Source organism: Lynx rufus, unplaced genomic scaffold (assembly GCF_022079265.1).
Source record: "Lynx rufus isolate CCGP_SWC_20201006 ecotype Redwood Valley unplaced genomic scaffold, mLynRuf1.p SCAF_3, whole genome shotgun sequence".
Classification (NCBI taxonomy): domain Eukaryota; kingdom Metazoa; phylum Chordata; class Mammalia; order Carnivora; family Felidae; genus Lynx; species Lynx rufus.
The window spans coordinates 100,576,939-100,600,389 of NW_025814845.1; the positions used below are offsets into that span (position 1 = coordinate 100,576,939).

The following is a 23,451-nucleotide window of genomic DNA, read 5'->3' on the forward strand; positions in this document are numbered from 1 at the left end:
TCATGCAAGTACTTTGTAAATCATGAATCATTATAGAAATGTTAGTTGTAATTATTATTAGCAAGTTACTACTTTTCTTAATTCTATCCATCCTTATGAGCATCTTTTCCCAGACTATATTTTTATCAGCTTCTGCTTAATGTTAGCCAGGTGTTGGATTGTTTTCATCCCTTACCTGCATCACTTCAGCTGTAGAAAATAGCCACCTGCTGCCTTTCCACCTGCCATTCAGGATGTTTGAGAGGCACTTGAGGATAAGTGGTTTTTGGTTTTCTTGCAGTGCTTGATGCAGCTCATCATCGACATTGGCCTGGAGTATTGAAGGTGGTATCGGGATGCCACATATCCTTATTTCAGATTCCATTACCAGAAAATGGAATGCAGTTTGGAGGATCAATGAGCTTACATGGAAATCATATGACACTAGCTTGTTTTCATGGTCCAAATTTCCGTTCAAAATCCTGGGCCCTTTTTCACTTAGAAGAACCAAATATTGCTTTTTGGACTGAAGCTCAGAAAATCTGGGAAGATGGTAAATGGACACATTTGTAACTTTTACCTTTTCTTATGATTAACTTTTACCTTTCTGATATGAATATAAACGACAGAATAATTTTGCTTTCTTGTATCTTTTGTATGTTTTTCTTATATTACTGAAGTCCAACCCTGTTTGTTCTCATGTACTTGACATGTCAAGGAGTTCATTGCCAATGTGTCAATATAGTCTGGGACATGCTTAAGCACTTACTTCTGAACTTGCCATCTTATTCTGTTTCTTAAGCAATTAAAGTTTCTGCGCTGTGTCTGGCCACAGTCATAATAAGTTATTGTAAATTTTTCTTATAAAAACATTATAAAAGACACATGGTGGTAGTTTAAGGAAACTGTCAGTCAAAACTATTATAAAACTTTTATGGGTAAGGCTATGCTTTTACCTCTATTTACAGTGATAAACCTCCTTCCTTTTAGCTTTAATTTCCTAATCTGTGGTTTCTTAATAATAAAGAAAAAATGGTTGATGCTCATCATCTTACTGGGGACAAATCAAGTTATAACTAAAAGAAAGAAATCCTATTTGTGATTTTTTTTCTCACTTTTCAGTTTTACACTCTTTCTTACTTATGTATGAGTTAGCTAAGTCTATTGCTCTAAAGCCACAACTATTTTCTTGCATCTAAATATAGCTTGTTAACATTAAGAAACCTTTTTTTTCTTCTAGGGTCTAGTGATCATTCTACATATATTGTACAAACGCTGGATTTTCATCTGGGCCATAACACCATGGTTACCAAACCATGTGGTGCTTTGGAAAGTCCTATGGCAACAATAACTAAGATAACAAGGCGTCGCCATGAGAATCCACCCCATGGAGTAGCAAGTGTGAAAGAATGGTTCAATTATGTTACAGCCACAAGAAATGAAGGTTAAAAGTATTTCTTTAAAGAGATTTGTTTTCTCTATTTGGAGCCCTGTTAACCTGTGTTTAGAATTTAATTAGAGGGAGAATTTTCATTTATTTTAAATCAGTTTCATTTTATTCCTCATGACATAAGTACTAATGTTGTACATGATTCACCACCCTGATTGTGCAACATCTCAAAAACTGGACACTATTTTAGATGTAAGAAAACATTCAAAAATAAAGTTGGTTTAAATAAATGAAGTTTATTATAGTTAAAATATTTTTGTAGTGATGCTAAATATCAGAGGTTTGGTAAAGTTATTACACAACTAAGTAATACAATGCCACAAACTTAAGGTTTGGGATGGTTGGTATAAAATGAAGCTAAATAATAATATTCCTATGAAATAAGTTTAAAAAGAGCACTTTTGGTGAATTTTTCCATTTGATTAGAATCACCAATCTTGCGATAATGTGGTCAGGAAAATTCTTATTTTGTGGTTGTTTTTGTGTTCAAGTTTATAGTACTGGCTTTTACCAATCATGTCATCTGTCCTGGAAAGGTGACTAGATTCAGACCCGTGAAGACTTGAATATTGTACAGAAATAACCATCTTTCAGTAAAGATGACTTAAGTCCCATTGAAAAAGTTACTATGGAATAGGTCATCCCAGGGGTTAGAGACTGTTGAAAATAATCTGAGAAGAAAAGGATAAGGAAGTAAATTAGAAGATTATGTATGTATTGACTATTCTGTATTGACTATTCTATCTTCCAATAGAATTTTTGGAGGAGGGAGTTCTTTTTGGCTGGTATACCATGTTGGGGCTATTAGCAAACTTCACTGCTACCTATATACCTAAAAAATTATTAACTTTTATAAGAAAACCATAGCACATATGTTGGAGAAAATCAGGACTTCTACCTGATTTCAAAGTCAGGAACATATTTAATTGCAAATTCTCTTAAGAGTAAAGTATTCACAATATGAATGAAACTCATGTGTGGAATTTAAGAAACAAAACAGAAGAACATAGGGAAAGGGAAGGAAAAATAAGATTAAAAACAGAGGGGGGGGGCAAACCATAAGAGATTCTTAAATACAGAGAACAAACTGAGTGTTGCTGAAGGGGAGGTGGGTGGGTGATGGGCATTAAGGAGGGCGCTTGCTGGGATGCACACTGGGTGTTTTATGTAAGTGATGAATCACTGGGTTCTACTCCCGAAACCGGTACTACACTGTATGTTAACTAACTTGAATTTAAATAAATAATGTACTCTTAAAAAAAAGAGTAAGGTATTCAATCTATGGAGAATTCTGAGCTTAATTAAACTCTTAAATTTAAACATGAATTTAGTTAAAAATAATATTCATTTTAATGTTTGAGAAATACAAACAAAATATATTAGATTTATCCAAAGTCATGTTATAAAGCTTTAGTCATGAGAACAGTGATAGAATCACTATATATATATATGTAGTATATATATACTATATATATGTGTGTGTGTGTATATATATACATATATAAATAAAACTGTACATATATAAACATATTACTATATTTGTAAATATAAACAAATAGATAATAAATATATTTAAATAGATAAATATATTTAAATAGACCAAAGCTTTATATGGCTCTATTTTTAAAAATGTGAATCATTATTTTCCAGCTTCTAAAATGATAAAAATTCTGTGAAAATTATATGCTTATCAATGTCTACTGGTTTAATTTGATTCCTTTTGTCTTTATTATTATCCACGTAGAGCTAAACTTGCTTCGTAATGTTGATGCTAATAATACTGAGAATAGTACTACAGTGAAAAATTCTAGTTTGTTGAGTGGATTCAGAGGAGGTTCTAGCTACAATCATGAAACAGAGACTATCTTTGCTTTACCAAGGATGCAGCTTGAATTTAAATCCATTCATGTTCAAGAGCCACAAGAACCTTCATTACAGGGTATGTGGAAAAATAGTTTCCAAAGTTACTAAGAATATTCTAATGGAACTTCAGATTACTGTGTTCACACAGGTTGTGTAATATTAATATAGTGTAATGAAATTGATTTGCTTAGTCAAATTTTCTTATCAGCTATATGACTTCTGGCAAATGATTTAATCCATTTGTACCTCTTTCTCTTTGGGAAAATGGGGAGTAATAACAGGACCTCATTCATAGGGTTTTTATGAGGAATAAATGGCACATATTTGGAAAGTGCTTAGTAAATTATCATTTGTAAATCACATACAGAAACTACTCGTTTCTCTGTAGTTGCATTTAAATGGATTCATTTATATGAACCCATGTAAAATCCCTTATTAAGAGAAAGGGACTTCTTTCGTTAAGTCTTTTACTATAGAACTTTGCCATTGCAGATGCCAACCTGAAGCCGAAGGTAGAATGCAGTGTGGTGACAGAGTTCACTGATCACATTTGTGTGACTATGGATGCTGAGCTCATCATGTTCCTTCATGATTTAGTGTCAGCTTACCTTAAAGAAAAAGAAAAAGGTGGGTAGCATATTCTTTTTTCTTTCTTTCAAGCTTCAGGAAAGGCAGTTGTCAGTGCCATTTATATGGATTTTTATGGTCTAATGATAAAATGACTGGAATGTGTCTCCGTCCTTTATGAGTTGTATGTATCAATGAAATATATTGGTAAAACTGTGTGACAGACTATCTACTATGTACATGACACTCAGTCAAAATATACCTCACGGGGCGCCTGGGTGGCGCAGTCGGTTGAGCGTCCGACTTCAGCCAGGTCACGATCTCGCGGTCCGGGAGTTCGAGCCCCGCGTCGGGCTCTGGGCTGATGGCTCAGAGCCTGGAGCCTGTTTCCAATTCTGTGTCTCCCTCTCTCTCTGCCCCTCGCCCGTTCATGCTCTGTCTCTCTCTGTCCCAAAAAATAAATTAAAAAAACGTTGAAAAAAAAAATTAAAAAAAAAAAAATATACCTCACACTGAATGGTGTTTTATTACTTTACCAAATGTTTCCATATAAGCTATGTACATTATCAGGACTTGTAGGAGAATCAAAGAAAGAAAGAAAGAACATTTCTTTGAGGAAACACTGCTAGTCAAAGTGAAATGGCTAAAGAAACAACTACATAATAAAGTAGCATCAGTTATAAACATAATTGGAAAAACTCAGTTAAGTAGATAAGTCTGTTTAGAATGCAGAGAACATTATCTTTTTAGAAATAAATTATTTAGACCTCATTGGTGGGGTTTTGTTTTTATGAGCTAGCTAACATTGGTTTACTCACTGGAAACTTACATGTTTGTCCATTAAGAAACATATGGCAGGGCGCCTGGATGGCTCAATCGGTTAGGCATCCGACTTCGGCTCAGGTCATTATCTCACAATTCATGATTTCGAGTCCCGCGTTGGGCTCTGTGCTGATAGCTCAGAGCCTGGAGCCTCTCTCGCTCTCTCTCTCTCGCTCTCTGAAAAATAAACATTAAAAAAAATTTTTTTTTAAGTTTAAAGGAACACGTGCTGACCCTAATATCCATATAGAATGGATATAATAGAATCCATTCCATCCTCTGTAGCTGTTGAAAAGAATGAGGTAGTCTGAAATGTAATGATATGGAATGCCTTCCAAATATATAGTCTTTATTCACCCAGTAAGTATTTATTGCACAAACCTATGAATATATAGTGGTAAAACAATAGACATGATTTTCTTAAAAAGAATTTTTTTTTAATGTTTGTTTATTTTTGAGAGAGCAAGACAGAGCGTGAGCAGGGGAGAGGGAGACACAAATCTGAAGCAGGCTCCAGGCTCCAAGCTGTGAGCACAGAGTCCGATGTGAGGCTCAAACTCATGAACCATGAGATCATGACTAAACCAAAGTGGGATGCTTAACCGACTGAGCCACCCAGGTGCCCCAGGATGTGATTTTTTTTTAATTGCTTAGAATACATGCTATTTGTTTAGATCACCCTGTAATACTTCATTTTCTTCATGAATAAATATAAAATTTTTCTAGCAGTATTTCAAAATAGCCTTATGATAAATGTTTGAGTGAACAAAACAGATTATTTTAAAAAAAATGCAAAAGCAGCATAGCACAGATTGAATTGCTGTTCCATTACTATTAAATCTAGATGTGTCAACAATTCAGTGATAGTAAAATCAGTAATGATGACTGAAAGAAATCTATGAGACAGGAGTTGAAACTTAAATGACTGAAATCATTTAATAGGAAATACTTTATATAAGTAGATCCAGTCTTCACTTATAGCACCAACATATAACAGGCACTATTGTAATCCTCCTGTTTTTCTCTCTGCCTTAATATTTGAACTTAGTGTGGGAAAAAAAAATATTCCAAGTAAATCTGTGAAGTTCAGAATTCTTTTCTAGTATACCTGTATATAAAAGCCTGCCAGATTTCTTTCTCACAGTTATATGAAACCTTTGTCACTTCACGAAATACTGTGTTTGTCTTGGTCTGCTATGAACTGTGCATATTTTTTTTAAAAATCTTTAAATACAAACTGTTGCACACACACACACACACACACACACACACACACAAGAGAAACAGACTCACTGAGAACAAACTGGTGGCTCCCAAAGGGGAGAGGAATGGGAAGATAGGGGGAACAGATGAAGAGGATTAAGAGCTACACACTTCTAGTTATAAAATAAGTCATGGGTATGAAAAGTAAAGCATAGGGAATATAATCAATAAAATTTTAATACACTGCTTGTGGTGAGCATTTCAAAATGTATATAATTGCTGAATCACTATGTTGCATACCCGAACCTAATATATATGTAAATTATTTTTCAATTAAGAGTAAAAACACAAACTTGTTTAATATCATTTCATGGGAAAGAGGAAATGGGAATTTGATTATCAGACTTACAGTAACCAAGTGTTATTATCTATGTGGATTTCAGTTATAAATAAAAATATTTTAACGGTTATATTTTGTTATTAAAAACTAAAAGAAATTAGTTTTGACCAAAATAAGTATAAACATGCCAGAGAATATTATTAACAGCATGTAAGACTAGACCAAATCAACATATTTCTAGAACGTCAGATCAATTATAGCACCATAACCATTACCAATAATAAAAGCAGAGCAACTGAGCAGGCAGTAACTGCCTATATTCTTATGTGGTGTGATAGTGTGACAATAAGTACAGTTTTATTCCTAAGCTCATTCCCAGTCCATGTGTTACCCTGCTGCTAATCTACAATAAAGTTAAAAACAGGCTACACAAATTTATTAAAAGTACATTACATGAAAACTATATTTCAGATTTGATTTTGATTTTATATATATTATGATCACCAATTTAAAAAGAACTTGTCTTTCATAAAACATTTGAGTATGCACTTATAAGAATGAAAGGCTGCTTATGTAAAAAGCTTAGAACCAGTGTTCAAATATATATAGACATTTACATCCTAAAACTACTGAGTGATACACTTTATTGAGACACAATTCACATATAATATAGTTCACTCATTTAAAGCTATTTAAAATGTCCACCTATAGTCATTCTTCAGGAAACTTTTAACTGTCAATTTTAGTGTCCCATGCCTGTTGTCAAATCTTGTCATTCTTTACTATCAGTGTTAAGCACAGAAATATATATAAAATATATGCTATTCCTCAAAAATATGTTAACTTTAATACTGTCTTTCTTTAAGAAATACCAATAACTGGCACTTGTTTATGGCTTATTTTTAAATACTAGTTTTTCAGAAATATCATTAAATGAGGCTTTGGCCAGTTCATAAGTAAAATGATAAATGGAACTAATTATACTATTCATATGGTGATTTAAGATAAATTTATTATATACTTGCAATATTAATCTATGATTTTCATCATAGCCATTTTTCCACCTCGGATTTTATCTACTCGACCAGGACAAAAAAGTCCAATTATTATACATGATGACAATTCCTCTGACAAAGACAGAGAAGACAGCATCACTTATACTACTGTGGACTGGAGAGATTTTATGTGCAACACATGGCATCTAGAACCCACTCTTAGGTAAGTAGAAGGTATATATATTTACCTATATCCTACAGGATTATTATGAGAAAAAGGTTATAAATGATGTAGTAAGTTAAATATGATTTACCAAAAACTTTTTAGAAGTTAGCTACTTATAACATCTCTAACTTCTGGCTATGCTTTCTACTCCTTTCTGCTTTTTTAAGTTCTTCTAGTCAGGGCAAAAGAAGCACAAACACTGCAAATAGCTCATTATCCTCCACTGTGTAACATTCTTCCAGTTAATCACTAAAATATGAGAGTAACTCTACTTCCACCATTGCTGCTATGTTTTTACCAGGATATTAATTTCAAGTGTTTGAAGTACCTACAGTTAAGTTTTTTGTTACTAAGTTTGGGTAGATACAGTAGCAGCCACACATTATCATTAAGGAATTATTACAATTTCTCACATATGTCATGACAATGTAATAGAACCTGCAATGTCATAGTTCGTCTGCATGCTAAGCAATACAGAACCATCCCTGAAATGTTGACTTTAATGCTGTCAGATTCAGGTTCATTTACCGAGTCATATTCTAATACAATCATGATGCCAATTACATCAACTTACTTTCATATTAAAATGTCAGTAGTATTTTCTAGTTTTAATTACATTTATAATGGCTGCTATAACTAGTGATACTTGCAGTGTGTGTCCTTGTTTATGATTACCACTTATGACCTTCCTATCATTTTTCCCTTTCCTTTCATCTGCTTTGCTAATGAAATTTTAACTGTCTGAATCATGGAACAATGGTATCAAAAAAAGGTCATCATAAGAAAATTCTAGCATATTTCTGCATAATGATACAGATTTCATTTAGATAAGGTTATTCAGACATATTTATGCCACAAAATAATTCCAAACTAACAAAATATCCATTATACAGTAGACTCTTGTAAAAACAAAGTAGTGACTTTGTGTTAATTTGTATTCAATAAAATTTGGTATGAATTAATAGTACATATACTCATGAGTGCTCAGGAACAGAATTAAATATTGCAGAGGTTCTAATGCAGAAAACTACTTAGAAAATTTGTTTTGTATTTTTAAATCTATGATGAAATTAAATACCTTTTAATTTGAACTTAAAAAGTTAAAAAGTGGTGGAGAGCATGTTGAAGAGCTCTGGCTCTAAGTCCAGGTTTACAGATAGCATAGTAACTAAATTATCTTGGCCAGAGAATCTAACCTAGTTCTGCCTCAGTTGCTTCATATGAACAATTGGTAAACAATATTACCTACCTTGTAGGGTTGTTACAATGGTTAAATGAGTTAATGCAAAATGCTTATAACTATTAGAGTTTTAGCAGATCAATGCTTAATACCCTCTTTTTCCCTTCCCAAGTTCAGAAGCAATTAAGACAGTGGGAGAGAGGCAGCTGCAAATCAAAATGGCAGTTTTAATACTGATAAGGCTCATAACAGAGAATGTGATTTCTATGTCTGGAAACAATGGCTTTCTACTACAAAGTCCAAGTTTGGACTTACCTACAGGGCCTTCATGATGGAGAACTCAGGGTGGAGGCGGGTGTACACCAGAATTGTGCAGTTGACAGCTCTGTGAACTCACCTAGCTACAGGCGGCCATGAACAGTCTTGGGTTAACCTATTTAGGAGTCTGTCCTTGAGAAACCTATTGCATGAAGGGACGGATCAAAATGAGTGGCTCTTAAGAGAAGGTAGGGAAGAGGGCACTAAACTACACTATATGGTTCCTCTGTTAACTTGTCAAACAGATAAATCATCAATAAGGGAGCAGAGAAAGGTCAGTAGTGTTTCACAAATGGCTATTCCTAAGGAAGGAAATGCCAGGAATAGGGAAAAAACTGTGTCCTTCAGACACATTTAGCCCATAGCAAACAATACATTTTAGCCTTTTTCCCCCCACCATTATGCCACATATGTTGAACTCTCAGTTTTATTGAGATAAAACTGACAAAACACGTAAGGTATTTTAAGTGTACAGGGTCATAAATTTTATATCTGTAAACCTTGTAAAAGGATTCCTCCCATCAAGTTAACGTCTTTTAGAATGAACCAGATGTTCTTTAAATATTAAGATGACCCTGTAACTTAAGCCTAAATCAAAATGAGATTCATTTAGTCCACTGCTGTCAAGGATGCTTATAATAGTGAATGCTATTATAGTGAACCCAGGAATTGTAGCTTAGATTACTCAAATGCACCTACTGAGAATATTTTGTCCTAAGTGTATTATGGAGGTTTAGTGATGTTCTTGAATCTACCTTTAGGACTGTGTTAGGGCACTGTACTCCCAAATAACTTTTATACTTACAGATTAATTTCTTGGACTGGAAGAAAAATTGATCCAGTAGGTGTTGATTATATTCTTCAAAAATTGGGCTTCCATCATGCCAGGACTACAATTCCTAAATGGCTTCAAAGAGGAGTCATGGACCCACTTGATAAGGTTCTCTCAGTTCTTATCAAAAAACTTGGTACTGCACTACAGGATGAAAAGGAAAAGAAAGGAAAAGACAAAGAAGAACACTAAAAAAGTAACTCATCTGTGAACAAACTGTGATTGTGTCCGTTAAGTTTTATTACACTGGAGTGTTTTTTCGTTTTGTATAGTAAACTTATTTCCAATTTAACTTAAAATAATTCTAATTTTGTGGTTATTACATTGAGAGTTTGTAAGTTAATCTGTTTATTCTAGTTCCACCATTCTGTATACAGTGAAGTATTGCATGGTAATGTAAATTTTGTGAAAAACTAGATTAAAATATATAAATCTGCTTGGTAGGGTTTATAATTGTATTATGTGCAATATGATTCCTCCATCTTTAAAATATTTTCAGAGTAACTGTGAATTTCCTTTGATATTGGCCATAACTTTTAGGAAAAATCTTGCTGATAATGTGATTTTTTTTTGGTCATTAATTGTTTTTTCTTTTTTTAAAAGGTAGCCTTGTATAAATACCTATTTGTATATAGTTTGAGTAATTGTGATATGATTGAATACCACTAAAATATTGTTTGTAACTATTGTAATAAAGTCACAATAATTGGTTTCACTGTAGTTTTGGGGTCTTTTCTTCTTTTGATAGCTTATTTTTATAATTCTTGCAAAAATGAAATCCTTATAAAGATTAGATCAAGGAGGATGCAATCAGGAAGAGGCACAGCAGAAGCTTAAATATTAGATATTGTTCTATATATATATTTATTTAGACAGCAAGGCACACACGTGAGAGCAGGGGAGGGGCAGAGAGAGAATCCCAAACATGCTCCATGGTGTCAGCACAGAGCCTGACTTGGGGCTCAATCCCACAAACTGTGAGATCCTGACCTGAACTGAAATCAAGAGTCAGAGGCTCAACAAGCTGAGCAACCCAGGCATGCCATTCTTTTTTTTTTTTTTTTTTTTAAGTTTATTTAAGAGACAGAGGGAGGGAGAGAGAGAATCCCAAGCATGCTCCATGCTGTCAGCACAGAGCCTGACCTGGGGCTCAATCCCACAAACCCCTGAGATCATGACCTGAACTGAAATCAAGAGTTGGATGCTTAACTAACTGAGCCACCCAGGCACTTCTCTATTTCTTAAACTAGTGGTGAGTACACAGCTGTATGTTCTTATACTGTGTATGTAAATTTATGTGTATCCTTTTTAAAAACTTTATATATATAAATGTATATATAGTATACATGCAAAAGGATAAGATTTTAAAAAGACTAGCAAACTCTAAAGAAATATTCAAAAGTACTTATAATCAACTATATTCCTCCCCCCACGCCCCCACAACTCAGGTTTGAAATCTAGCCAAGGCTGTACAGTCAGTTTAAAGATTGGGTAAAAAGTAGAACTGAAAAATCCTAGAGCTAGAAAATGCCTCAAAAAAGCCCGTGATGCAGACTCTTGCATTAGGTAGACAACAAAGTGTCTGACAGATTAAAAATAATAATTACAGAAGAGCCTCTTGCATATGCGCGCGCGCACACACACACACATAAGTGTTGGTAGGGGAATTAACTACTATCGCACAGCAATTTAGTAACAAAAAGCCTAGTATCTAGAGTCATAATTTTATATTCTTTCTGCTAGACCATCTTTTCTATCATCTGCCAGTTCTCTGCATCACCATTACAGTTGGGGGCTACATGTACATAATTTCTACTGGTCAGGTTTACCAGAGAAGCAAATTCTATGTCTACTATGGATCTAGTGTCTAAGATAAACTACCAGAAAGTTACTTCATAAAACAAACCAACTAAAAATTAAAGAAATTAGTTCATTGAGTCCTACTCCAGGTATGTATTCTCTGCTTTAAAGAAACAGTATGCTAGTTATAAATGTTAAAAATTTCCCATGGCTTTATATATTATTGACGTATGAGCTAACAAAAAAAAAAATGATCTAAGTATAAACTTACTTGATTTCTAGCACTGTGATAATGTTTTACTGTGATAAAAACATAAACCATAAGAATTCTTGAGGAGAACACAGACAGTAACCTATTTGACATTGGCTGTAGCAACTTCTTTCTAGATATGCCCCTTAAGGCCAGGGAAACAACTACTGAAACTTCATTACAATAAAAAGTTTCTTCACAGCGAAACAAAATTAAAAGGTAACCTAGGACATGGGAGAAGATATTTGCAAATGACATATCTGATAAAGGGTTAGTACCCAAAATCTATAAAGGAATTTCTACAACTCAACAACCAAAAACCAATCCAATTAAAAAATAGGTAGACAGACATCAACAGACATTTTTCCAGAGAAGATACACAGATGGCCAACACACACATGAAAAGATGCTCAGCATCACTCATCATCAGGGAAATATAAAACTACAATGAGACATCACCTCACACCTGTCAGCTAAAATCAACACAAGAAAAAACAGGTGTTGGTGAGAATGTGGAAAAAGGGGAACCCTCTTGCACTGTTGGTGGAATGCATACTAGTGCAGCCACTCTAGAAAACAGCATGGAGTTTCCTCAAAAAGTTAAAAAAAGAACTACCCTATGATCCAGCAATCTCACTACTAGGTATTAATCCAAAGAATATAAAAATACTAATTCAAAGGGATACATGCACCCTGATATTTATATTATCTACAAGAGCCAAATTATGGAAACAACCACAAATTATTAGTCAAATTATAGAAACAGATGTGGGGCTAGATCTCATGAATTGTGAGCTATGACCTGAGCCTTAACTGAATGAGCTACTTAGGCACCCCAAGAGAATGACTCTTAACTAAAGAGAACAAACATGGTGACCAGAGGGGAGGTGGGTGGGGGGTGGGTGAAATAGGTGATGGGGATTAAGGAGTGCACTTGTGATGAGCACCGGGTGTTGTATGCATGTGCTGAATCACTACATTGCACACCTGAAACTAATATTACACTGTATGATAACTGGAATTTAAATCAAATATTTAAAAAAATTTAAGAAGAGGGCAATTTAAATCTGTAACTTCAAAATTTCTGTGGCTCCACTGGACAAAGCTATAAAAAAAAACTCTATTTGTGTATTACTGGTAGGAATGTAAATTGGAACAACCCCCATGGAGAAAAATTAGGCAAGAGCTATGAAAATTACAAAGGCATATAATCTTTGCGTTCTCACTGCAGGATGTACCTTCATGTGTGTGAACTATGTAAGAATATTTTTTGCATTATTTGTAATAAGTCATTGAAAACAATTCAAATATCCATTCAACAAAAGACAGGTTAAATAAAATATGGCAGGCCCTTTTGGTGGAATAATATGCAACTGTAAAAAAAAAATAGTAAGGATGATGTTTGTCTAATATTCTTAAATGAAGCAAGATGCATCCAGCTATGTAGATTACAAAGTTTCCAGTCTATCAAAATTATTATCTTCTTCTATTCCAGGAAATCACATGATACATCCAGGTTTTCTGTAAAATTCCAATAACATTTAACAAAACCTTCACAGCTAGGATTACAAGCTATAGTAAAAAATAATTTTTTAAAATTACCATGTGAAACACCAAATCTATGAAGTACCAATCTAAACTACCAACATAATACTTATAAAATACAGTATGAATCAATTATTCAAAATAAAAAAATTTAAAAAATGCTCAAGGACATATAAAATACAAGCTCAAATTTTTAATTGGAATCAATTTTATTATTACACTGAAGTGTTGAGTTCTACTCATCCGTAAAGAATTTCAAAATAACAGTAACAGAACATTGACAATTCATGGAGTGGCCTCAGTCCCCGGGCCATACTAAATAGAACTGCCTTACAAATTTCTCCATCTTTATTATGGAATGGTGTCTTCTGAAGTTAACTGAAGTAAACCTGGTTACCTGAGTATTCTGGTCATTTTCTATGACAAATGATACTGCCAGAATGCTTGTGCCCTCTGCACAGTGAGAGCTAGATATTCATCTCATGTCACTTGAACATGTTCTAAAGTCTGTTGAGAATCTCTTTTGTTTTTCAATTCAGACCTCAAGAACATAGTATTCTTACCCAAAAGTGTTAGATGGCTAGATAGTCCTCAATTGAAAAAACTAATAAATTCAAGTTTTGTGAATTTTGTCTGCTTTACCTGTGCAGACCAGAGTCAAGCAACTCAAGGCCAGGAAAGGCCTTTTTTGCATCTCTCATCACTGAAATGCAGCCAGATCAACACTAAACCATCCTGCACACCTAGAAAACTGATTCGAGGATTAACACAACAATGTGAACAACCTGAACCACAGAACTCAGCAGGTACATGGCACAGAGAGGTAAACTGGGAGAGAGAGAAGCTGCAGAGGGCAGGGAGCTGTTTTTTCTTTACGAAGAGAGGGCAGAGACGGGGAGAGTAGGGGAAAAGCACCCTGTGCCCCAAAGTAGCTGAAGAGAAAGTGGAGAAGTGGAAACAGCTGCAGGGACTGAACAAAAAAAGGGAGAATGGAGAAAGGAGAGGGTTTAAATTCCATTAAGATAAATGGGGAGCGCAGTCTGAAACTCCGCAGCTTGATACCTGGTGGTGCTCCGGTGGGAAGGGCAAAGCTCAGGAGGAGAGAGATCCAAGGGGTCTTCAGGCCAAATGGGGAGGGGCGGTTCCCCTGCTGGGGAGACATTTGGTCGAGGCTATGTGGCCACTCCACAGGCAAAGGTCCCAGTGAACCCTAGAGAACAACCACATTCGCTGGTGCTGGAACAAAAAATTTAAGGGGGAAGCCTGGCACCAGATGTGTGTTGTGATTTTCTCTAATCCCTGAAACGCTGCTGCTGCATAACCATGTGAACTTCTTCTGGGGTGGGCTGGCACCCAGCTGCAGTCTCTGGGCATCAGCAGTAGCACGGTCCTGTGAACGTTCCTGGGGGTGTGCGGGCACCCAGCCATTGCTTGCTGAGACCCTCCCCAGGAGGTCTGAGTGAGTCAAAGCTGCAGTCCCACAGAAGTGAGGGGTTGGAAAGTACAGCTGCATCTGAGATAAAACTCAGGAGAGCGGTGCCACCTAGCAACGTGATGGCTTGGTTTTGGACAGTGTAAAAGCAGGAAGTGGACGGAAGCTGGGGACAAAGGAGGGGTGTGCAAAAGCTGGTTGAAGAGAACAGAGTTCTGATACTAGAGACTGGGTAGCTGGGTGACGCCATTTTCACCCCTCCCATGCATGCACATACACAACTACAGGTAACACAACGCCACTACAATCCAACCCAGTAAGCTAAGCAGTGCCATCTAGTGGAGAACAGAGCCATTACGCTAAGTCCTGCCCAACTGCACCAACCTTGCTCTTCAGGAATACCACAAGTCTCTCTGCCTGCTGAGTTTACAAACTGTTAAGTGCTTCATAGTTTGACTTCTAGGGGACACCGATGTAATTTCAATATTTCAGGCTGTTTGCTGGTCTATCTGTTCAATTTTTTTTTTCTTTTCTTATTCTTGAATACAGAAAAAGAAGAAATTTATTGTTATTTTCAATTTTTATTAATATTTCTCTTTAATTTTCTACTATATTTCTTACTTTTTTGTAAATTTTTCAATTTCCATTTTACTTCAATCATTCACTTTATTCTATTTCAGGGTTTTCATTTTTCTAAATTTTCAAACATTTACTTTTTTTCTTTGCTTTTTCTTCTTATTCTTCTCTTAACTTTCCCTTTTATCTCTAATCTATAAAGCTCCTTTCAACAACCAGACCAAAACACACTGAGGATATAGCATCATTTGTTTCTTTTTGCATGTGTGTATTGTTTTAATTTTTTAATTTTAATTTTTTTTGCATTAATTCCTTTTCTTACTGCAAAATTACAACACGAAGGAATTCACCCCAAAAGAAAGAGCAGGAAGAAATGACAGCCAGGGACTTAACACAAATATAAGCAAGATGTCTGAACCAGAATTTAGAATCATGATAATAAGAATACTAGCTGGGGTCAAAAAGAGATTAGAGTCCCTTTCTGCGGAGATAAAAGAAGTAAAAGCTAGTCAAGATAAAATAAAAAATGCTATAACTGAGCTGCATCTTGAATAGATGCCACAGCGGCAAGGATGGATGACGCAGAGCAGCGAATCAGCCATATAGAGGACAAACTTTAGGAGAATAACAAAGCAGAAAAAAAGAGGGAGGCTAAAGCCAAAGAGCATGATTTAAGAATTAGAGAAATCAGTGACTTATTAAAAAGGAACAGCATTAGAATCATAGGGGATTCATCTTATGGGAATAAGATGAACAGAGAGAAAAAGGGATAGAAGGGTTATATGAGAAAATCATAGCCAAAAATTTTCCTAACCTGGGGAAAGACACAGACATCAAAGTCCAGGAAGCACAGAGAACTCCCATTAGATTCAATAAAAACCGACTGTCAACAGGCGTATCACAGTCAAATTCACAAAATACTCAGGCAAGGAAAGAATCATGAAAGCACCAAGGGAAAAACAGTCCTTAACCTATAAGGAAAGATCCGGTTTGCACCAGACCTATCCACAGAAATGTGGCAGGTCAGAATGGAGTGGCAAGATATATTCAATGTGCTGAATCAGGAAAATATGCAGCCAAGAATTCTTTATCCATCAAGGCTGTCATTCAAAATGGAAAGAGAGATTAAAAGTTTCCCAGACAAACAAAAACCAAAGGAGTTAGTGATCACTAAACCAGCCCTGCTAGAAATTTTAAGGGGGACTCTCTGAGGGGAAAAAAGATGAAAAAAAGAAAAAAAAGACCAAACAACGAAGACGAGAAAGGACCAGAGAACACCAACAGAAACTCCAACTCTCCAGGTAACACAATGGCAATAAGTTCATATCTTTCAGTACTCACTCTAAACGTCAATGGACTAAACGCTCCAATCAAAAGACATAGGTAACAGAATGGACAAAGAAAATAAGATCCATCTATATGCTGTTTACAAGAGACCCACTTTAGACCTAAAGACACCTTTAGATTCAAAGTAAGGAGATGGAGAACCATCTATCATGCTAATGGTCAACAAAAGAAAGCCACAGTAACCATACTTATATCACACAATCTAGAGTTCAAAATAAAGACTGTAACAAGAGATGAAGAATGGTATTACATCATAATTAAGGGGTCTATCCACCAAGAATACCTAACAACTGTAAACATTTTTGCTCCAAATGTGGAGCACTCAAATACATAAATCAATCACAAACAAAAGAAACCCATCGATAGTAATACCATAATAGTAGGAGACTTCAACACCCCACTCACAGCAATAGACAGATAATCTAATCAAAAACTCAGCAAGGAAACAATGGCTTTGAATGACACACTGGGCCAGATGGACTTAATAGATACATTCAGAACATTTCATCCTAAAGCAGCAGAATATATATTCTTCTCCAGTGCACATGGAACGTTCTCCAGAATAGACCATCTATCATGGTAATGGTTAGCAAAAGAAAGCTGGAGTAGCCATACTGATATCAAACTTTAAAATAAGACTGTATCAAGAGATGCAGAAGGGCATTATACCATAATCAAGGGGTCTATCCACCAAGAATACCTAACAACTGTAAACATTTATGTGCCAAATGTGGTAGTACCCAAATATATAAATCAATTAACCACAAATATAAAGAAACTCATCGATAGTAATACCATAATAGTAGGAGACTTCAACACCCACTCACAGCAATGGACAGATCATCTAATCAAAAACTCAACAAGGAAACAATGGCTTTGAATGGCACACTGGACCAGATGGACTTAATAGATATATTCAGAACATTTCATCCCAAAGCAGCAGAATATATATTCTCCACACGGAATGTTCTCCAGAATAGATCACATACTGGGACACAAATCAGCCCTGAACTAGTACAAAATGATCAAGATCATATTGTGCATGTTTTCAGACCACAGTATTATGAAACTTGAAATCAACCAGAAGAAAAAAATTTGGAAAGGTAACAAATACTTGGAGACTAAAGAACATCCTACTAAAGAATGAATGAGCTAAGCAAGAAGTTAAAAAGGAAATTTAAAAGTACATGGAAGCCAATGAAAATGATAACACCACAGTTCAAAAACCCTGGGATGCAGCAAAGGCGGTCATAAGAGGGAAGTATATAGCAATCCAGGCCTTTCTAAAGAAAGAAGAAAGGTCTCAGATACACAACCTAACCTTACACCTTAAAGAACTGGAAAAAGAACAGCAAATAAAACCCAAAACAGCAGAAGACAGGAAATAATAAAGATTGGAGTAGAAATCAATGCTATCAAAAGCAAGAAAACAGAACAGATCAAGGAAACCAGATGCTGGCTCTTAGAAAGATTTAACAACATTGATAAACCACTAGCCAGTTTGATTGAAAAGAAAAAGGAAAGCACCCAAATAAAATCAAGAATGAAAGAGGAGAGATCACAAACAATACTGCAGAGATACAAACAATAATATGAGAATATTATGAGCAATTATATGCCATAAAAATGGGCAATCTGGAAGAAATGGACAAATTCCTAGAAACACAAACTAACAAAACTGAGACAGGAAGAATTAGAAAATTTGAACAGACCCATAAAGAAACTGAAGAAATTGAATTAGTAATCAAAAATCTCCCAAAAAACAAGAGTCCAGGGCCAGATGGCTTTCCAAGGGAATTCTACCAAATATTTAAAGAAGAGTTAACACCTATTCTCTTGAAGCTGTTCCAAAAAATAGAAATGGGAGGAAAACTTCCAAACTCTTTCTATGAAGTCAGCATTACCTTGATTCCAAAATCAGACAGAACTAAAAGGAGAACTACAGACCAATTTCTCTTATGTACATAGATGCGAAAATCCTCAATAAGATATTAGCCATCTGGAACCAACGATACGTTAAAAAAATTATTCACCACTACCAAGTGGGATTTATACCTAGGATTCAGGGTTGGTTCAATATCCATAAAACAATGTGATACATCACATCAATAAAAGAAAGGACGAGAACCACACGATCCTCTCAATAGACGCAGAGAAAGCATTTGGCAAAATATAGCATACTTTCTTGATTTAAAAAACACAAGAAAGTAAGGATGGAGGATCATATCTCTAGATCATAAAAGCCATATATGAAATACCCAATGCTAATATCATCCTCAATGGGGAAAAACTGAGAGCTTTCCCTCTAATGTCAGGAACAAGACAGGGATGTCCACTCTCACCACTGTTATTCAACATAGTATTGGAAGTCTTAGCTTCAGCAATCAGACAGATTGCCGAATAGGCCAGGAGGAGGTCAAACTTTCACTCTTCACAAATGACATGATATTCTATATGGAAAACCCAAAAGATTCCACCAAAAAACTGCTAGAACTGACCCATGAATTCAGCAAAGTCACAGGACACAAAACGATGCACAGAAATCAGTTGCATTCTTATACATCAATAATGAAGCCACAGAAAGAGAAATCAAGGAATCAATCCCATTTACAATTGCACAAAAAAACCATAAAATACCTAGGAATAAATCTAACCAAAGAGGTGAAAAATCTATACACTAAAAACTATAGAAAGTTTATGAAAGAAATTGAAGAAGACACCAAAAAATGGAAAAAATATTCCATGCTCCTGGATAGGAAGAGCAAATATTGTTAAAATGTCAATACTACCCAAAGCAATCTACATATTCAATGTAATACCTATCAAAATAACACCAGCATTCTTCACAGAGCTAGAAGAAACAAACCTAAAATTTGTATGGAACCATAAGAAACCCCAGATAGCCAAAGCAATCTTGAAAAAGAAAACCAAAGATGGAGGCATCACAATTCCGGACTTCAAGCTGAATTACAAAGCTGTAATCATCAAGACAGTATGGTACTGGCACAAAAACAGACACATAGATCAATGGAACAGAACAGAGAACCCAGAAATGAACCCACAAATGCATGGCCAGCTAATCTCTGACAAAGCAGGAAAGAATATCCAATGGACTAAAGACAGTCTCTTCAGCAAGTGGTGCTGGGAAAACTGGGCAGCAACATGCAGAAAAATGAACCTGGACCACTTTCTTACAAGATACACAAAAATAAACTCAAACTGGATGAAAGACCTAAATGTAAGACAGGAATCCATAAAAACCCTAGAGGAGAAAGCAGGCAAAAACCTCTTTGACCTTGGCCAAAGCAACTTCTCACTCAACACGTCTCTGGAGGCAAGGGAAACAAAAGCAAAATGAACTACTGGGACCTCATCAAAATAAAAAGCTTCTGCACAGCAAAGCAAACAATCAGCAAAATTAAAAGGCAACCAATGGAATGGGAGAAGATACTTGCAAATGACATATCAGATAAAGGGTTAGTATCCAAAATCTATAAAGAACTTACCAAACTCAACACCCAAAAAACAATTAATCCAGTGAATAAATGGGAAAAGACATGAATAGACACTTCTCCAAAGAAGACATCTAGATGGCAAACTGACACATAAAAAAATGCTCCACATCACTCATCATCAGGGAAATACAAATCAAAACCACGATGAGATACCACCTCTTGCCTGTCAGAATGGCTAAAATTAACAACTTAGGCAAAAACAGATGTTGGCGAGGATGCGGAAAAAGAGGATCTCTTTTGCATTACTGGTGGGGATGCAAGCTGGTGCAGCCACTCTGGAAAACTGTATGGAGGTTCCTCAAAAAATTAAAAATAGAACTACCCTAAAACCCAACAATTGCACTACTAGGTATTTATCCAAAGGATACAGGTATACTGTTTCGAAGGGACACATGCACCCCTATGTTCATAGCACTATCAACAATAGTCAAAGTATGGAAAGAGCCCAAATGTCCACTGGTGGATTAATGGATAAAGAAGATGTGGTATATATATGTATGTATATATATATACACACACATACATACATATACATATATGTATATATATATACACACACATACACACACACACACACACACACACACACAACAGAGTATTACCCAGCAATCAAAAAGAATGAAACCTTGCCATTCGCAACTACATGGATGGAACCAGAGGGTGTTATGCTACGCAAAATTAGAGAAAGACAAATTCATATGATTCACTCATAGGAGGACTTTAAGATACAAAACAGATGAACATAAGGGAAGGGAAGCAAAAATAATAAAAAACAGGGAGGTGGACAAAAACATAAGAGACTCTTAAATATGGAGAACAAACGGGTTGCTGGAGGGGTTGTAGGAAGGTGGATGGGCTAATTAGGTAAGGGACATTAAGGAATCTACTGAAATCACTGTTGCACTATATGCTAACTTGGATGTAAATTAAAAAATAAATTAAAAAAATATGTTTGCACTATTCTGTAGTATAGCAAGTGTGTAATAGCATTTTCTAAAATATGAGCAAATCTCAGCAAGTTTAAGCTTTTTGGTTCGTGGAGGGTCTTGCCTTGATGTTGATGGTTGCTGACTAATCAGGGCAGTGGTGGCTGAAGTTTGGGGTGCCTATGGCAATTTTTTTTAATTGTGGCAATTTCTTTAATAAGACAACAATGAAGTTTGCCACATCGATTGACTCTTCATGAATGATTTCTCTGTAGCATGCAATAATGTTTGGTAGCATTCTGCCCACTGTAAGAACTTAATTTAAAACTGATCAATCCTCTCTAACACTGGCACTGTTTTATCAACTAAGTTTATGTAATAATCTAATTTCATTGTTGCTATTCCAGCAATCTTCATGGCATCTTCACCAAGAGTATATTCCTTCTCAAGAAACTACTTTCTTTGCTCATCCGTAAGAAGAAATTCCTCATCCATTCAAGTTTTATCATGAGATTGCAGCAATTCAGTCACATATTCAGGCTCTACTTCTAATCCTAGTTCTTTTGCTATTTTCAGCACATCTGCAGTTACTTTCTTCACTGAAGTCTTGAAACCCTCAAAGTCATCCATGAGAACTGAAAGCAACTTCTTCCAAACTCCTGTTAACGTTGATATTTTGATCGCTTCCCATGAATCACATATGTTCTTAATGGCATCTAGGACGGTGAATCCTTTCTAGAGGGTTTTCCATTTATTTTGCCCAGACCATTAGTTGAATCTTATCTATGGCAGCTATGGTCTTACAAATGGATTTCTTAATAAGACTTGAAAGTCAAAATTATTCTTTAATCCATGGGCTGCAGGACAGATGTTGTGGTAGCAGGTATAAATACATTAAATTTATTGTACATCTCCATCAGAGCTCTTGGGTGACCAGATGCATTGTCAATGAGCACTATTATTTTGAAAGACTCTTCTTCTCTGAGCAGGTCTCAACAGTGAACTTAAAACATGTTGTAAACAGATGTGCTGACATTCAGTCTTTGTTGTACCATTAATAGAGCACAGGCAGAGTATAGTTAGCATGGTTCTTAAGGGTGCTATGATTTTTAGGAAAGCAAATGAGCATTGCTTTCTTTTTTATTATTTATTTTTTAATTAAATCCAAGTTAGCTAACATATAGTAAGTATAATAATGGTGTCAGGAGAATTTAGTGATTAATCACTTACATATAACACCCAGTGCTCATCCCAACAAGTGCCCTCTTTAATGCCCATCACCCATTTAGCCATGCCCCTACCCACCTCCCCTCCAGCAACCCTCAGTTTGTTCTATGTATTTAAGAGTCTCTTATGGTTTGCTGCCTCATTTGTTTTTATCTTATTTTTCCTTCCCTTCTATGTTCATCTGTTTTGTTTCTTAAATTCCATATATGAGTGAAATAGCATGGTATTTGTCTTTCTCTGACTATTTCACTTAGCATAATACCCTCCAGTTCCATCTATGTTGTTGCAAATGGCAAGATTTCATTCTTTTTGATCACCAAGTAATATTCCATTGTGTATATATATACCACATCATCTTTATGCATTCATCAGTCAATGGACACTTGGGCTCTTTCCATAATTTGGCTATTGATGACAGTACTGCTATAAACATTGGAGTGCATGTGCCCCTTTGAATCATGAGTTTTGTATCCTTTGGATAGATAACTAGAGTGAAATTGCTGGGTCATAGGGTAGCTTTATTTTTAATTTTTTGAGGAACTGCCACAGTTTTTCAGAAAGACTTGCCAATTTGCGTTCCCACCAACAGTGCAAAAGGGTTCCCCCTTCTCTACATCCTCGCCAACATCTGTTTCCTGACTTGCTAATTTTAGCCATTCTGATAGGTGTGAGGTGGGATCTCATTGTGGTTTTGATTTGTATTTTCCTGATGATCAGTGTGATGTTGAGCATCTTTTCATGTATCTGTTAGCCATTTGGATGTCTTCTTTGGAATAATGTCTGTTCATGTTTTCTGCCCATTTCTTCACTGGATTATTTGTTTTTTGGGTGTGGAGTTTGATCAGTTCTTTATAGATTTTGGACACTAACCCTTTATCCAATGTCATTTGCAAATATCTTCTCCCATTCCATAGGTTGCCTTTTAGTTTTGTTGATGGTTTCCTTTGCTGTGCAGAAGCTTTTTATCTTATGAGGTCCCAATAGTTGATATTTGCTTTTGTTTCCCTTGTCTCCAGAGACATGTCAAGTAAGAAGTTGCTGCAGCCAAGGTCAAAGAG

General features: G+C 35.5%; 1 protein-coding gene across 5 annotated transcripts in view; it reads left to right on the plus strand.

Moving 5' to 3' along the window:
• The window catches only part of BLTP1 (bridge-like lipid transfer protein family member 1), a 211,637-nt gene extending 201,142 nt beyond the window's left edge, over positions 1-10,495 (plus strand). For all 5 annotated transcript variants that reach the window (XM_047091912.1, XM_047091908.1, XM_047091911.1 and 2 more), the window contains 6 exons: positions 281-532; positions 1,220-1,423; positions 3,174-3,368; positions 3,785-3,919; positions 7,277-7,442; positions 9,751-10,495. In XM_047091912.1, the coding sequence (XP_046947868.1) occupies positions 281-532; positions 1,220-1,423; positions 3,174-3,368; positions 3,785-3,919; positions 7,277-7,442; positions 9,751-9,967 (1,169 nt within the window). In that variant the 3' untranslated portion in view covers positions 9,968-10,495. The remainder of the gene's footprint in view (positions 1-280; positions 533-1,219; positions 1,424-3,173; positions 3,369-3,784; positions 3,920-7,276; positions 7,443-9,750) is intronic.
• Positions 10,496-23,451: the final 12,956 nt, after the last annotated feature.